At 38.6% G+C, this 17620-nt stretch overlaps 1 protein-coding gene across 1 annotated transcript in view; it reads left to right on the forward strand.

Moving 5' to 3' along the window:
- The first annotated feature begins 2148 nt into the window (after positions 1-2148).
- The window catches only part of LOC122558720 (nuclear factor of activated T-cells 5-like), a 236777-nt gene continuing 221305 nt past the window's right edge, over positions 2149-17620 (forward strand). Inside the window, exons 1-2 of the mRNA XM_043707513.1 lie at positions 2149-2213; positions 2489-2564. Coding sequence (XP_043563448.1) covers positions 2178-2213; positions 2489-2564 — 112 coding nt within the window. The 5' untranslated portion in view covers positions 2149-2177. The remainder of the gene's footprint in view (positions 2214-2488; positions 2565-17620) is intronic.

Consider the following 17620-nt stretch of genomic DNA (forward strand, 5'->3'; position numbering starts at 1 on the left):
GGGAGCTCACACCTTAAATGCATTATCTGGGCCGACATGACACCAATTGTTAAATTCACTTGAGAATGTAACTTTTGAAAAGGTTCTGCAATTTACATATGAAAGAACTGAAATAAACATGTTCATTCTAAAAGATGAGAGATTTAGCAAACAATCCAGATCTTTTCAATATATCATTTCAGTTACATCACACTGTAAACTTTTGCTGTAAGTTCTGTGTCTTATGATCCTATACTCCACAACCACCTGATGAACGAGCAGCACTTCCGAATAAACCTGTTGGACTATGATCTGGTGTTGTATGATTTTTAACTTTGTACACCCAATTCCAACAGCGGAATCTCCAAATCAGGAAAATGTTGGTTTATCTGCAGAAGATACAGTAGGGGGCACAGGGTAAGGAGTAAACAATAGGTGGGGATAGAGCCCAAAGGGAGAGAACAACAGTTGGACAGACAAAGGAGTGGATAACAATCTGGCTAGAAGGAAGAATAGCTGTTAATGGAAGCTGTTAGTGGCTAACAATAGGTAGTGTGTAATGACAAACTGTGATAACAAAGCCTAGTGTGTGGGGTAGGGGGTTAGGATTTGGGGGAATTCAGACCCTAAAATGATTGAACTTGAGATCAAGCCCAGAGGTCTGCATCATCCCCAATGTAAAATGAGGTGTTCTTCCAGCTTGCACTGAGCTTCGCTGGAACACTGCAGCAAGCCTGAGACAGAGATGATAGCCAGGGAACAGGGTTTTAAAATGGTAAGCAACCAGAAGCTCAGGGTCTTTTCTGTGGGCAGAATGTAGATGTTCTGCGAAGCCGTCACCCAATCTATGCTTCATTTCCCCAATATAGAGATCACACTGTGAGTAGCAAATGTAGTAGACTAGATTATGTGAAGTGCAGATAAAGTGTTGCTTCGCCTGGAAGGTACACTTGGGCCCTTGGAGACAGAGGTGGGAGGAGGTAAATGGCAGGTGTTACATCTTCAGTGGTAGCAGAGTAAGGTGCCTTCGGGCTGTGGATGGAGGTGCTGTTGGGAATGAAGGAAGAGTGGATTAAGACTGGTCCTTGCAGAAGGCAGATAAGAGAGGAATTAAGTGTCATGTGGTGGCATGTTGCTGGAGGAATATTATGTTATCAAAGAGCAACATCTCGGTGAATTTGGGGAGTACCAAGATAAATCTTAAGGAAACTTTGGAACCCATTTTACTGGCATAGGAGGAGAAACTATTACTGGAGATTCTATAGTTTTTTGATTCAGCTCCCTAGCCTCCTTTCCTGTGCTCCTGCTTCTTTACCTTGATTTCTGGTTCTTGCTATTGCTGCTCTTTGGTTTCAATCATTGGAATTTCACGGTCATTACTGCCTGAGAAAGGATAGGGCTGGCTTGCAAATGGTGAACCACACCGTGGAAATCTGTGAAGGACTGATTGGGCAAAATTGGGATTGGAATGAGAGTTGGGGATGGACTAGCAAGAAGAGCTGGATTGAAAGAAATGAAATGGATATTACATGACTGAGGTGTGATTTTAAAGAAGTATTGCTTCAATAAAGATACTAATTTCAAGAAGGCAGCTTTGTGAGTATCACCTTTCTCAAAGGCAACTAGAGATGGACAATAAACGCTGGTCCAACCAGGGACGTACATGTTCCATGAAGGAATAAAAACAGTTTCACTGCAACTACTTTGAACATTTAGTCAAATATTATTTCCTGATCCTTGTCTATTTGGACCAAGTTGACTGTGAGATATCTATTTCTTCTTTGAGAGTACTGATCCATTAATTCAGTGTTTCATCCAACATCAACTGTGGCTCTTGTTGACCATTGCTGAAAGTTTATTTATTGGCAACAAACGAAGACAAATTGTCCTTGGTGCATTTTGACACCAAACATGAAGAAAAATCAATGGAGGGCAGATATTTTAAGGGTGACTCATCAGCTTCACAAAAGGGAGGGCATAATGCTTAAAACGGATGAAAGTGCTGGAAATACTCGGGAGATCTGCAGTCCAAGAAGAACTTTTTTTTAAATTTGAGATTTCTAGCATGCCTATCATCTCGCTTCCCTGCTCCATTATCTGCACCCCACCTTCCAGCCGCCTCGGAGCTGGTGCGCGTGCGCCGGCCGGTGACGTGAGCGCGCGGCGGCGGCAGCTCGAGGTCACGTCGGTTGGAGCCGATGATTAAAACGAGCGGAGAGTGGAAGCCTCGTGCGGTTTGTATGGCAGGATAACAGAGAGCAGAATCAACACTCTTCCTTTACTGGAGACCAAATGCAGCCATTTTAGCTAGAAACACGCAGTTCATTTGCATGCCTGGCTTCTAGTTTTATCTTGAATTTCCAGACGTTTCTTCACCTTGAGGAGAGAGGGGAATTTGAACGAAGATCTTGTTCACTTAAAGCGGGATTAATAATTAAATGGTAACGGAGAATAGTTTCAACTGAATCTATTTCGTTGGAGGGGTCCTGACTCTTCCTCCCTTCTCCAGGTGATGCCCTCTGATTTCATCTCGCTTCTCAGCGCGGATTTGGATCTTAATTCGCCCAAGAGTTTGTATTCCAAAGGTAAGGAATTGTGCGATTGCCTTTCTTTCTTATTCACTTTGTTTATCTGCGTGTTCAGTTGACGAATATCTTATCGTATTTTCGGAGATCATCTTTGACTGTAGGCCGTGCCTGTAGTAAGTGTAATTCACGGAATGTGTTACGTTTAACTTGTATGTCATTCCCAGTTAGGATATCGTTAAGATATCGACGCAGTATCGCGTCGACTGCGGCTTTGGATGTTTTGTTCAAAATAAATGATTGGCGAGAAAATAAAATCGTTAATTCCTTTTCGGTTAAGTGTTCTCTTCCACGGTCTCCCTAACTTTGTTCTTTGATTGACGTTCCCATCCACCTGTCAGGGACGTGTATTTGGGCCCAGGAACGCTGTAAGTAACGTTGGTAGGCGGTCTCGGTATTTACAAATAAAGTTGTGCCGATGTGTGTTGTGTTTCTTGAAGAATTAATCCAGATCGCCAAACGCCCATGGTTATCTTGGGAACCAGTGATTCTGCTGTGTCAGTCTTTTAGTTCGAGCACAAACTTCCGTAATGTTACCTCTTGTAGCTTAGAAAGGGGCTTATGTGTGTATGAGGTTTAGACGTTAGTTTCACTGCTGTACTGTAGGTTTCATTAAAAAATGCTGGAAACATTACTAGAAGACGAGCTAGATTCGTGGAGAGGATGGTGCACTGAAGTTTCAGGTGTGTACTGTTTCGAAATCCTCTAAATTGAGATCGTGGATGTTTGTATTTGTCAATGGGCATCGATGGATGGACAAAATATATACTCTATCTGTAATTGCCCTTGCATATTTAAGTTTACTTCCGATTTTGTAAGAAGCTTTTCTGAATTTCACTAATTTCAGCACAGGAATTTTGTTGAGCAGCATGACAATTGTTATCCAGTATTCTGTACATCCATGGTGACAATACAATTAAATGAATGGATACTAATGAAACAGATAACTCTCCATTTTTGGTACTGATTTGGATTGTAGTTGGGATTTGTTACCCAGGTTCATCAGCATTTTGAGAATTTGATCAGTACTACTGTGATAAGCTTCTGTATGTGACTGGAAAAGGGTGATGGTGATTGTTATTGTTTCCATTACTCACTTCCTTTCTTTTAAAATCAGTTTTGGCAGGAATGCCATTATCAAATACCTTGTTCAGTGGCCGCCTTAAAAAAAATTCATGGCATGTCGGCCTGCAGTTATGTGATGTCGGTACTCCTACAGTGCTCATTGGAAGAGTGTCCTAGAATTTTGACCTAGCGACTGTGAAGGAATAGTGATAGTTCCAAGTCTGCATGAGTGTGGCTTGGAGGTGGACTTGCAGATGGTGGTTCTCCCTTGCATCTGCTCTCCTTGTCTTTAAGTTGTAGAGATTGGGGGGTTGTTGATCTACTGCTGTAGATTCAGGTCTTGTCAAAACTATGTTGATTGCTTAAAGTGAGAAAGTGTTCTTGGCTAAAATTGATTAGCCAGTCCTAAATGTCAGTAATATGATAACAAATCTGTACTCATGTGCAAAATTATCAGAAGTTACATGAATTTAACTTTTTTTTTGAACTCTACAAGTCTGTAATGATGATGATTAAACTCAGTTTTTGTACAGAGAGAGGTGTTACAGACAGCTTTCTTATCAGCTTATTTCATGTGCTAACTTTGGTTTTTGCCACATGCACAAAACAGTAAAATGCATTGAAATTTGGGCTTTTTGAAAACTAAAAATTATTGCCAAGATATTTCTTCAACCTTAAGTTAAATTTTGTAGAAGCTGTAAAAGTAGATGTAATTAAAATCAAATTTCATAAAGATTTCTTTTAAACCATCAACTTTTAAGTGATTATGGCTGTGTTCACGTGAACTGTATTGTCAGTTCAAGTTGTCATACTGTGCAATTCTGTGTTTTATTGGCTTTGCAACCATTGTGTGTGTTCATATTTAATTTAACAAAATCCAATAACTGCTGGCTAGGACATTTTTCTAAGATAATTGAGAGTTCAAAGGGTGGTTTGAAATAAATGGAACCCTCTGAATTTACAATCTAGAAACTCCTTTGTTCTGTGGAGTTTGGGAGTGCATGCTTATTCTGCTTTTGGTATTTCATTCCATTAATGGGAATTGTTGTGGTTAGTGGCCAGTGCGTACTCAAAATTTAATGCTTGACAAATTTCTACATTGAATTTCAGGTTTAGTCACTTGATTTTAGGCTACATTTCTGGTATATATTTTGAAAGAAGAGGCTCAGTATGTTAATATGAAGCCATTTTCCAAAGAAAAATTCTATCACTTATTTTCTTTTGAATGGGATGATCTGGAGTGAAAGTTTGGATGAGTTGAATCTATTAGAAAAAAGAAAGCATTAAGTTTGGTGCTGTTTAAAGGAAATATAGCGGGCATATACTGTTGGCAAAACATTTCCACGTTGCTCAGAAAACTGAGTATAATTTCTTACCTTGTAATGTGTAGATATCCAATTTTCATATTAACACATGATTAATATCGCATGACAGAACATTTCAAAACAGTTTGTTTCCTTGTATCGACCAACTGCCAACATGAATTATGCTGCAATTTAACTAGCTGATTCAGTTGCATCTTTATCCTTACTTGAAAATTTAATTTGTATATAATTTTATGCAGCATCTTCAGACTGGAATTTAAACATAGCTACTTTTTACAAGCCCAGTGTTCTGATCGTTATTGTTTTTTAGAATATTTTATATCGATAGATGCCTAAAATACTGGTTGCAGCCAGTACAATTCCTGTTTTTGTCTGGATACATATTCACTTTTTAAAATATTTAAGTGATTTTAGATTTATGATACTCTCTATGGTGGTGGACAAGGGGTGAACCAGGTCAGATGTCACATGACTGAAATCATAAGCTTTCAGAGAACTGACCCTTCATCACAAACTGAATCTAAGCATACAGGCATAGAATTTATAGGCAGAGAGATCAAAAGATCATACAAGTGGTGTGAGTGGAGTGTTGAACAATAAATCTCTGCAGGTAATCAAAAGTGTCAGATGGTGTGAGAATTGTTAACAGCTGAATAGTAAGTGAAGGAGATGATCTATAATCCAATTAATTGAGGCAGAGAGTTAATTACAAAAATTAAAATAAGGTGTGCTAGAGACTAACCAAATAGCTGGAATAACATGATAGGTATAAGAGTTGCGTGTTTAGAGTCTAATCAAAGTAACCAGTAATTCAATACTTTGTATAACATTTCATACCATACTTTGCTTTATTTTAGAGAAATTCAGTTAAATTTAACAACTTTTATCCTTCATGGTGGTGGTGTTGTTATTTTTTGATCGACTGATAGTGAACATGATATTGGTAGAAGCATTTGAGATAGAAAGTTTACTACATTGTAATTAAAGCGAAAAGAATTTGTTGCTAGGGAACAGGATTAAAGCAGTGTGTTGATGTATGTTTTAAAAATAGCTGCAGCATAAGTTTTTAACAAATTGTCATTTTGCTCGGAGTGATGAACCTGTTCTGATTTCCACAATTGTTTGTGTCATTGCATTAAAATAACTGTCCCCTTTCCATACTGTCCATTCTTTGCATTCTTTTTATAATCTTCCCACTCTTTTGACTGAAAAAAGTATTGAATGCTATGTTGTTTTTTCTTTGCAAGAGGTGTATGTATTCTTGGGATGTATAGTAAGTATGTACACTGGAAAGGAATTCCTATATTACTACGTACTCCATATTTTACCTTTATTTCAATAAATACAATGTAAATCTTATATCACCATACAGATCTTCAGAATATAGTGAAATGAGTTCAGTCATGGGGCCAAATCATTCATGGCTGAAAAGTACTGGAAGCTTGCAAGGGTAAATTGTTGTCATGGATTACAGCAATAGGTCTGCTGGGACAGTGTACATGTATATTGTATTGCTTGTCTCATCATTAGATGTTAGGGATGGAGCTGGGACGAGTTGGAAGATTGGCTTGCAGGATGGGGCTCCATATCTCTTAGTGTTTCCTCCACTTTATGCATAGCCAATATATTAATCCTCTTGTCAGACAGACCTGATATTTATGCATGAACTTCATGCTTTTCATCAAGATGTGAGGTTGTTTTCCAACCGGAAGATGCATTGTCTTATCAGAAGCAAGATCTGTTGAATATCCAACTGGATGGTGTTTGCTTGCCCATCTGCAATTTTGCCTTCCGTTCATTCATATTTAAGATGCCATTCAATCAGTATTAAAACAGACACAATGTGATACTCTCCAATTCCAGCCAAGAAACTAGCTACATACTACATTTAGTTTTGTTTTTAAATATAAATGTACATGACAATTTCTTTTTTGCTGTTTGAAGATAATTTCCAAAATTAAAAGTCAACCTTAAATATTGAAGACTTGAGATCTCATGTAGTTTATGATTTGGAGACGTAGAAATGCAAGTTTCTTGTTTGAAGATAATTCTTATAATTGTGACTGGTTACTTGCTCAAACCAGTCCTGGAGAGATTTGTTTGAATATGACAATGCATTAAAGAGAACATTATGATTTCAGCTGGTATATGTTTACCACTAGTCTAATGAAGTAGTGAATATTGTAAATTTTGATTTCCTTTGGTAATTTTATTCAATATAATCTAGTGATCTTCAACAATCTCTGGAATAATGTAGAATAGGATTTCAAATGCTTCACAGAGACACATGGAAATCCTTATATTTTTTTAAAATGTGTGCAATTAAACTTCAGAACAATTTTTCAACATACAATTTGTGGCAAATCCTGAGAATTTAAAAAAATAAATTAGCTGAAGGTTGGATAACATCTCTGTATAAGTCTTGCATTGAAACCACAAGTAATAGAATACCATGCCTCTGCTTTTCGTTTTGAGACCACTATTAAACTCATTACAATCCATGTAATGGAAATTAAGTGTAAAGTGGACAAATTTACAAATTTATATCAAGCTCTGAGTATGAGTCACAAAATTCAGAATTAGTTTATAAAATGTGGGCAAAATAATGGTTGGTGAAATTTGTTAAAATTACTGTAGGGTAATGGCAGGCCCCTAGGGAGACTTCAGGGTTCAGGTACATATTTCTTTGAAATTTGCATCACAAGTAGACAGGATGGTTAAAGTGTTTAGCACACTTGCCCTCATTACTCAGGCCTCTAAATTTAGGAATTGGGATATCATGGTGAGGTTGTACAGGATGTTGGTTCTGGTTGCCCTGCTTTTGGAAGGATATTATTAAGTTGGAGAGAGTTCAGAAAAGATTTACCAAGATGTTGCCTGGAGGGTTTGAGTTATAAAAATAGAATGCAAGTTTTTTTTTCAGTGGACTAAAGGAGATTGAGGGCTGACCTTTGTTGAGGTTTATAAAATCATGACCACCACAGATAAGGTGAATAGCAAGGGTTTTTTTCTCTAAAGTGGGGGAGCTTAAAACCAGGAGGTTTTTTTAAGGTGAGAGGAGAAAGATTTAACAAGCACGTGAAGGGCAACTTATTTTTAAACAGGGATGGCTTGTATGAAGAATGAATTGCCAGAGCAAATGTTGGATTAGATGCAGTTAGAATATTGAGTCGTAGAGATGTACAGCATAGAAACAGACCCTTTTAGTCTGACTCATCCGTCTTGATAAGATTACTTAAAGTAATCTAGTCCCATTTGCCAGCATTTCGCCCATATCCCTCTATTCATATATCCATCCAGATGCCTTATTAAGTGTTATAATTATACCAGTATACACCACTTCCTCTGGCAACTCTTTCCATATACACACACCCCTCCGTGAAAACATTTACCCCTGGGGTCCCTTTTAAATCTTTTCCCCTCTCACCTTAAATCTATGACCTTTTGCTTTGGTCTCACCCCAGGGGAAAAACCCTTGTCTATTTCCCCTATTCATGTCCCACATGATTTCATAACCTCTATAAGGTCACCTCCCAACCTCTGATGCTCCAGGGAAAATAGTATATTTAGGTAAGTGCATGAATAGGAAAGAGTTTGGAGGGATATGGGCTAAACAGGTGGGACTAGTTTTAGCTTGGGAACATTAGTTGATGTAGACTAGTTGGAGTGAAAGGTTTGTTTTCATGCTGTGTGACTGTGATGTAAGAAGGGAAGAGAATATTTTTTGTGAGATAATTAAAGATGATGTCCACTAACCTGGACAATATTCTCATTCGAGGAAGCAATCTAGTGAACTCTTGGTGAGCATGTCCTGAACTGTGTGATTCTTTTTGACACTTGTTAAGTTAACAGGGAGCCAACCATTGTTATTTACTTGTCACTGATATTTTACAGCAGTTAATTCACAGTTAACTAATGACCTCATTGTGGGAGTATCAGCTTTATAACACCTTGCATTTGTATATTGCCTTTATTTATCTTTAATTCATAAATGAAACACATCATATTTCTAATTGAAAATTTAAGCAACTGTTATACAGGCACACACAACAGCCATCTTGTATATCACTCAAGCCTTCCATTTCAGGTGAAATTGCACTTCACTTCATGGTGTAAGTTATGAATAAATGTTGACTGAAGGAACCGTTTTTAAATTGCCAAAAATGTCTTTTATTATTACTTGAACCAGCAGATCCAGTTTTCTTTATTAAATTTTACTGTTGGTTATAAAAATAAATCAGGATAAAGTTGTTGCAGTGACAATTGAGTACAGTGAAAATTTCAAGGCATTTTTGTTAATACACGTGGCTAAAGGTTGGATAACAGTGTTGCTTATGGCTGGAATGCAATAAGAGAAAAAGTATGCAAGAACACTGCTTAGCATAGAGATCCAAACTTGGTGGGCCTTTATTCGAGGAAGCAAAATTAATAGACAAATTTCATCTTGACAGAAAGTGAGTAACTGAGAGTATCTATGTTTTTATATTACAGATGAATGATGTAAAATTAAGCTGGCATATACTAACATCAGTTCTCAATCTGGTTTAAGTGAGAGAGGGCGAGCATCAGAAAGGGCATCCTAATGTAAAACCATTTCAAATCTGGAGAATCATGGTTGATGTGAAGAGTGATGAATGAGCATTATGGTAACCTAATGGGTATGCTCTTCACACCCTGTAGCACTCCAGTGTTGCTGTTTATCTACTATCGCCGTTGTTGTCAGTGAGGTAGGTGGCTGTTGGAAAGATGGTAAATATGAATTAATTGTTCAAATCCCTATCTCTGGGGAAGTGGATGAACCATCAAGTTGTGCAACAAGCTTCCCAAACCCTAACATTGGGTGATCTTTTGTCCACCATATGTCCATGATGTGAAGAGGCAATGCTCCGAAAGCTTACGATTTGAAATAAACCTGTTGGACTATAACTTGATGTTGCCTGACTTCTGACATCATATGGCAAACACCAATTATGTCTAAATTTTATCCCTTTTTTTTAGACCATACAGTTATACTGCATGATAAATTTGCAGAAACACTGAAGTGATATAAACATTCTTGGTTGACTGTTTTTAATCTTTTAACTAAATGGATTGACTTCTGCCAAAATAGTAGACCAAAGAATTTCTTATGAATTTAATACTTGTGTACTAATCGTTGCAGAACATAATTTTAAGCTATAATTTGATTTATAGTGTATATTTCCTACTTCATTTTAAAACTGGCCAAAATATTTGAACTTTTTTCAACATCTGTTTTAGTGCTAATTGGTTTTATCTTTTTTTTTTGAGGTAAAGGAATATCCTTTACTCTTTAATGGGTGCATGCTGTAGGAGTTAGACACTGGTCTTTTATCTCTGCATTTAAGTTGAATTCAGACTGAGATTGATGTTTTATTTATCTAATAACTGCAAAATGAATTGGGGGGAAGCGGAATCCAGTTCTCAGCAGGCAGAAGCCGACAGCTTAAAATTTTTTAATTTCCAGATGTGACCAATGAAGCTGCATGATATGAGAACATTTTTTTAAAAAAAGGAGCAGATGTTGACCGTTCAGATCTTTGAGACTGCTCCACCATTCATTGAGATCATGTGAGGAGTTATAGCACTTTGCATTATTGCAGTGTTGGATGTTTGAGTTTGAACTAAGGGATATAACGAGGGGCATGGAATGGCCTGCCTGCAACAGTAATAGACCTGCTGACATTAAGGGAATTTAAATGGGCATTGGACATACATATAGATAATAATGGAAAGGTATAGGTTGGATGGGCATCAGATTATTTTCACAGGTTGCCACAACATTGAGGGTTGAATGGCCTGTACTGCACTGTGTTCTATGTTTCTATGATATTGCTGGATTAAAGCACAGGAAAATCAGAGCATCTTTTTAGACTGTGTGGAGATTGACAAAAGTATGAAAGAGGCATCCACTCACTGCTGGGTGGCCTGTCCTGTACGATTAAGTTTTCTCTGGTCAGTGTGTAATTGAGTTGAAGGGTGACGTCAAGGTTTATAAAATCATGTGTGTAGAAAGGTGAATGGCAGGTGTCTTTTCCCTAGGGTTGGGGATTTCAAGACTGGGGCATATTTTTAAAGTGAGAGCAGAAAGATTTTAAAGACGTGAGAAGCAACTTCGTTTACACAGTGGCTCATATGGAATAAACATCCAGAGTGGGTGGTGGGTGCAGTTACAACATTTCAAAGACATTTGGTTAAGAACGTGAAAAAGAAATGTTTGGAAGAATACAAGCCAAGTGCAGGCAGATGGGACTAGTTTAGTTTGGGATTATGGTTGGCATGGACTGGCTGGTCTAAAAGATCTGTGTCTCTGCAGTATGACTGAGTGGGTAAAATGCCAAATTGTAGGACCAGATGGGCAGGTGGTTTGTGTGCAACTGCATCTCCCATGCTCCAATTTCTGGGTGTTACGTTTACAAACCACCCATCAGCATTTAACCCTGCAACCCAGGACCTTCAATTCTCATCGCTCCAACTCACCCCTGGTGATCTCAACCAAACAAAAAAGGATGCCACCCTAAGCTCCTGAAGGTTGCCCAGGAAGGAAGCAAAGTTCTTTTCTTTTCACAATGAATGTTAACAAGATCATTTTCCAGAGGTAGGGGAGTCCAGAACTAGATTACATTTATTTAATGTGAGAAGGGAAAGATTTTAAAAGGGACCTGAGGGACAGACATAGGCACTTTTGTGAACTCTGATACTTTGCTCAGTGCAATACAAACAACTGAGAAGGATGTGGATGGCATAAAGGCAAGATTTCTAGTTTTAGAAAAGCATCATTTGTTAGCATAGTCATGGTGTGCCAAAGGGCCTCTTGACATGTTGTACTGTTCTTTGTTCTTGTTCTAGAATGAAAAAGTCAAATCCAACACTAAAATAACAGTATGTTTTAGTAAAAGTTCTTGCGCAGTTGGGTAACTTGGGGCACACTAAATTTGGTTTGATTTCTTTTTGTTGCTGCATTTTGAATATGACAGTTGTGACATGTGCAAAAGTATCTAGACTTTGTTTGCTTTTAATACGGACTCCAAAAGCTACCAGTGAAAGGCTCACTTTGTAGAAAGGCTTCCAGACCATTGCACAGACTGTGGTATTTAAATGTAGATTCCTCAAATGTTTTACAATATGCCATTGAACTCTGAATGGAAATTGCTGAAGCATAGCCAAGGAGCTGTTTTAATCTTGGCAGTATTCCAGAAATAGTATACTGCCAACACCACGTGCTGTTGTCAATTGATTTAAATTCTAGCTTCAGAAGGATTAACGTTTTCTCATAACCTGAAGGCTTAACCTACTAAGGAGAAACTTTTAGTTTTTTTGTAATTACTAAATATTTACTTAAGTCCCTATCATTTTGAGCCAATATTTCTACTTTGTGAGTTGCCACCTCCATTCTTCATCTAACTCTGTCAGTATTTATTTTTTTTCTTTCTTCATACATTCAAAGAGAGGCTACATAAGTATCTATAATTCTAAAACAAAGATCATCATGCTTTAGAAATGGCAAAAAAAGTTAGTCAGTTTGCTTTGTGTAGGACATGGGTGAAAGTGCAGACTGCAGATGCTGGAGAATCAGTTGAAAAGTGAAGTGCTGGAAAAGCACAGCAAGTCAGGCAGCGTCCGAGGAGCAGGAGAGTGGATGTTTTATGCGTAAGCCATTCATCAGGAAGGGCTTATGCCGAAATGTCGACTCTCCTGCTCCTTGGATGCTGCCTAATCTGTGCTTTTTAACTTTGCACAAGACATAGCTTGACACCTATGTGAATGCAACTTTTGTTGGTCCTTCAAAGTATTTTCTTGAAGCACACAGAGGGGAATGTTGTTTTCCTGTCACAGTCACCTATGTTTACATATGCAGGTTCCAACAAAAAGGTTTCAAGGTTTAGGGAGACAGTGGCTTACTGGTATTATTACTGGACTGGACTATTAATCCAGAGATCCAGGTAATATTCTATGTATCCTGCTTCAAATCCTGCCATGGCGGGTAGTGATCTTTTTCTTTGAATCCAATAAAAATCTGGAATCGATAATCTAATGATGACTGTGAATCCGTTGTCGATTGTCAGAAAAATCCACCTGGTTCTCTAATGTGCACTGGGGAAGGAAACTGCCATTCTTACCTGGTCTAGCCTCCATGTGATTCCAGAGTCACAACAATGTGGCTGACCAATTACAGATGATCAATAAATGCTGGCCTGGCCAGTGACCTCTTCATCCCACAAATTAATTTAAAAAAAGAAAAAAAATTCCATTAACTGAGTTCCATTTGGCCATGAATGAGCCTTTCTCATGTTACTTTATAATGAAATCACAACTATGAATTTTCACTGGTATAAGGAAGTCAAATGTACCAGCTTATTACTCGGGGGTGATCTGCATATTCTGGTTTCTTGGAGTTAGAATAGTGTCAATACAAAAGCAGCCCAAATAGTAGAGTTTATATCTGCTTGTTGGAACACTTTATCTTTGGAATCATTTCGTTCTGAAGAGGCCCTTTGGCTCACTGAGTCTGCGGTGACAAAAGCTACTCTAAATCTACATTTAATCCAGCATTTCAGCACTTGGCCCATACCCTTGGCTGTTAAGACATTTCAAATGTTTGTCCCAAGTTCTTTCTAAAGATTTGGAGATTTCCTGCCATAAATACCCTTTTTGGAAATGCATTCCAGATTCCTACAATCCTCAAATCCCCTCTAATCCGTCTGCTTTTCACGGCAAAATTATGCTTCCTAGTTATTGACCCATTTAGAGTGAAACCGGCTGCTTTTAATCCACCTTTTTTTATTCCCCTTATAACCTTCCAATCAGGTCCCCACCCTTCGACTTCCCTGCTGTAAAGAAAACAACCCAAGCTTGTTTGCCTCTCTTCATAGCTAAACTGCTCCATCCCAGGTAACATCCTGATGAATCTTCTCTGCATCCCTCCAGTGCAATCACATCTTTCCTATAGGACAGTGACCAGAACTACACTCCGTACTCCAGCTGTGACCTAACCAAAATTTTGTACAGCTGCAACATCTCCTAGCTCCCTGATCCATGCCACAGCTGATTTCCTTAAAAGCAAGAGGCCCATATACCTTCTTAACTACCCTATTACGTTTTGTTGCCTTCAGGGATCTGTGGATAAGTGGCCTATGAGTGCTGTTTCTCTGAGCTTTCTAGTGACCTGCTATTCATTTGAGTACTCTCTTGGAAGAGGGAAGACATCATCACCTCACATTTATTTATCAGGGTTAAATTCCATCTGCCTCTGATCTGGCCTGTCCATCTATGTACTCATAACTTGAAACTTTCATGTCATTCTTGCTTTCTCACCCCCAGTTACCCTGGATCCCATATGGTTTATCTCCTTTAAGCAGTCTTTCATGTGGGACACTGTGAAAGGCTTTGCTGAAATCCATTTTAACAATATTAACTAAGCTATTATTTTAACCTCATTTGTCAGGTTGACCTCCCTTTGACAGTCATGCTGACTATCCCTCATCAATCGTTTGCCTCTCAAAATACAAATTAATTCTCTCTCACAATTTTCTCCAGTAGTTTCCCTACCACTGATGTGAGACTTGCTGGTTTATTATTCCTTGGATTATCCCTCTCACCCTTCTTGAAGTGGAACAGCATCAGCTATACTCCATTATTCTAGCCATCCCATGTAACTAGAGAAGAGTTACAAATTTGGTTTAGAGCCCCTGTCACTTTTTTCCCTGCCTCTTTCAGCATGTCTCTAATTGAAGGTGACATGGTAACCAGAGAATGTCCCTTCAGGAAAATCTACCAATCAAAATTAGTTGAAAAGTTTAAGTTCCTGTAATTAAAAGTTGACATCTTGTTGAATGAATATTTTGCTGTAAGCTGGGCTTTAAAAATAGCTTTAATGTGCATTTAAATCTAACATTTGCAGATCTGGTGCCAATGCTAAAACTGTTGATGAAAAATCTGTGGTATGTCTGTGCACTTGATAAGTTTTTACAAGTGATGCATGAACATTTTCGAAATGTTTAACATAGCAGGAGCTCAGTATCCTGCTCCTGACACGATGGACTCTTATTTAGCAGGCTCCTGTGCAGAACCTTCTGGAAATCCAAATAGATAAATCCACTGGCTCTCCTTTGTCAAATTTACTCGTTACCCCCTCAAGGAATTCTAACAGATTTGTCAGGAATGAGCCTAAATTATTCAACCGTATTTTACCATGCACTTCCAAGTACTTCACAATCTCATCCTTACCAGTGGGCTCTAAAATCCTACCAGCAGCCAAGGTCAGACTCTCCAGCATATAAATTCCTGTCTTCTCCTTCCCTCCCTTAAACATGGTGTTACATTAGCCATTTTCCAGTCCTTGGGGAACCTGTCTGATTCTAGTGATTCCTGAAAAGTCACCATCCAATGCCTCTACAATCTCCTCAACTATCTCCTCTGAATCATGGTGTAATTCATCTGGTTTGGATGATTTTTCCACCTTCAGATCTCTTACCTTACCTATCACCTCCATCCCCACTCCCATTCACCTATTGTACTCTTTGCTACCTTCTTCCTCCCCCACCCCCCAACATTTATCTCTCCACCCTGGAGGCTTTCTGCCTCTTCCTGGTGAAGGACATTTGCCTGAAACGTCGATTTTTAAAAAAAAAAAAATTCCTGCTCCTTGGGTGCTGCCTGGCCTGCTGTGCTTTTCCAGCACCCCTCTGATGTAAACTCTGGTTTCCAGCATCTGCAATCCTCGCTTTTTTGCCTCCAACTACACTAAGCTCTGTCCCCTGAAGTTCTGGTTTGTTGTTGGTGTATTCCGCTATTCGGTTTGCTACCGTTTCTTTATTCCCCATTATCACTTTTCCAACCTTACTTTCCATTGGTCCAATGTCCACTCTTGCTTCTCTCTCTTGCAGTTTTTTAATATGTAATTTTTAAAGCTAGCTTGCCTTCATATTTCATTTTCTCCCTGCGTTGCTTTTTTTTTAAGTTGTTCTCCTCTTTATTTTTAAAAGGCTTCCCAATTCTCTGGCTTCACCACATTTTATAAAGCTTTTTGTTTTACTTTTATGCTGTCCCTGACTTCCCTTTGTTAACTATGGTTGCCTTGTCCTCACCTTAGTATGTTTCCTCTTCCTTGGGATGAATTTTTGCTCTGCCTCTTGAATTACCCGAAAAATTCCTGCCATTGCTACTCCACCCTCTTCCCTGCTAGGTTCCTCTTCAAACCAACTCTGGCCAGCTTCTCCCTCCTGTCTTACTCAATTTACTCAATTGTAATATTGTTACATCTGATTCAAGCTTCTCCCTTTCAAAATTGCAGGGTGAATTCTATCAGATTATGCTCAGTGCCCCGAGGGTTTTTTCACATCTGTTCCTTAATAGAGTCTGCCTTATTACATGTCACCAAATCTAGAATTGCCTGTTGCCTGGTGGTCTTTACCACTAACTAAACCTATTTTGTAGACATTCCACAAATTTCTGTTCTTGGGATCTGATACCAACCTGATTTTCACCAGTGTATTAAAGTCCCCCATTATTAATTTAATAGTGCCTATCTTGCATCCCTTTTCTACCTTCTGATTTTATTTTCTATCCGTATCCTGACTACTGCTAGGAAACCTGTGCATCAGGGTCTTCTGTCCTTCGGGGTTTCTCGACTCTCCCCACACAAATCCTTACCCTCCAACCTTACATTGCTGCTTGCAATCTACTCCTCTTCTCCTACCTTTCTACTAGTTTAAAGTCCTCATGACCTCGATTTTTATCTCATTTGCACTGCCAGTTCATCTATGTTATCCCAAATACTTTATGCATTAAGATAGAAAATCTTTTTAAATTTGTTCTGGTATTGAGTTTTCCTATACTTCTGTGGTTCCTTGGTCCAATGTGACATTCGCACATTCTGTCTGTTCCTTTTTTTTTGGTAACAATCGATGCCGTCACCAGCCAGTAATTCTACTTTCTCCTTTTTTCTTTTTTGATTTTTCTCATGTTCATGCAACTGAACTTCCTTGCTGATTCACAGCAAGGTGCCACAAACAGAAATGACATAAATGATTGAAAAGTCTGTGTTTGTGGTGATAATTAAAGGAAAAATATTGGATGTTGGAAAAGCTTTACATTCTTCAGTTCAGGAGGTGAGTTCTTGCTTAAGAATTTCTAGCTTCTTGAGTGCTTTAGTATCCACAATATTCATATGGGTGGTCCAGCTGTCTGTAGTCAATGATACACCTAGTGTATTGATAGAAGGCCATTCGTAGTCAATAGCAATGATTAAATGATCTTTTTGTTGGAGGTGATCATTACTTGGTGCTTTGTCGATGTAACTTGCCATGTATCAGCACAAGCTTCAATATTATCCATGCCTTGTACTTGGACATAAAGGCTTCAGCATCTGAGGCGTTGTTAGTGATACTGAACATTCAGCAACCTTTGAACACCCTCCATTCAGACTTAACATGGAAGGAAGAGCATTTGATGAAGCAGTTGACATTGTATGTGTCTGTAAAACTGTGCTGAGGAGCTACTGTAGTGATTGGGAGAAAGTGAGGACTGCAGATGCTGACATTCCTGATGAAGGGCTTGTGCCCGAAACGTCGATCCGCCTGTTCCTTGGATGCTGCCTGACCTGCTGTGCATTTCCAGTGCCAAACCTTTTCAGCTCCTAAAGTGATG

This window comes from Chiloscyllium plagiosum, chromosome 17, assembly GCF_004010195.1.
Source record: "Chiloscyllium plagiosum isolate BGI_BamShark_2017 chromosome 17, ASM401019v2, whole genome shotgun sequence".
Lineage (NCBI taxonomy): Eukaryota > Metazoa > Chordata > Chondrichthyes > Orectolobiformes > Hemiscylliidae > Chiloscyllium > Chiloscyllium plagiosum.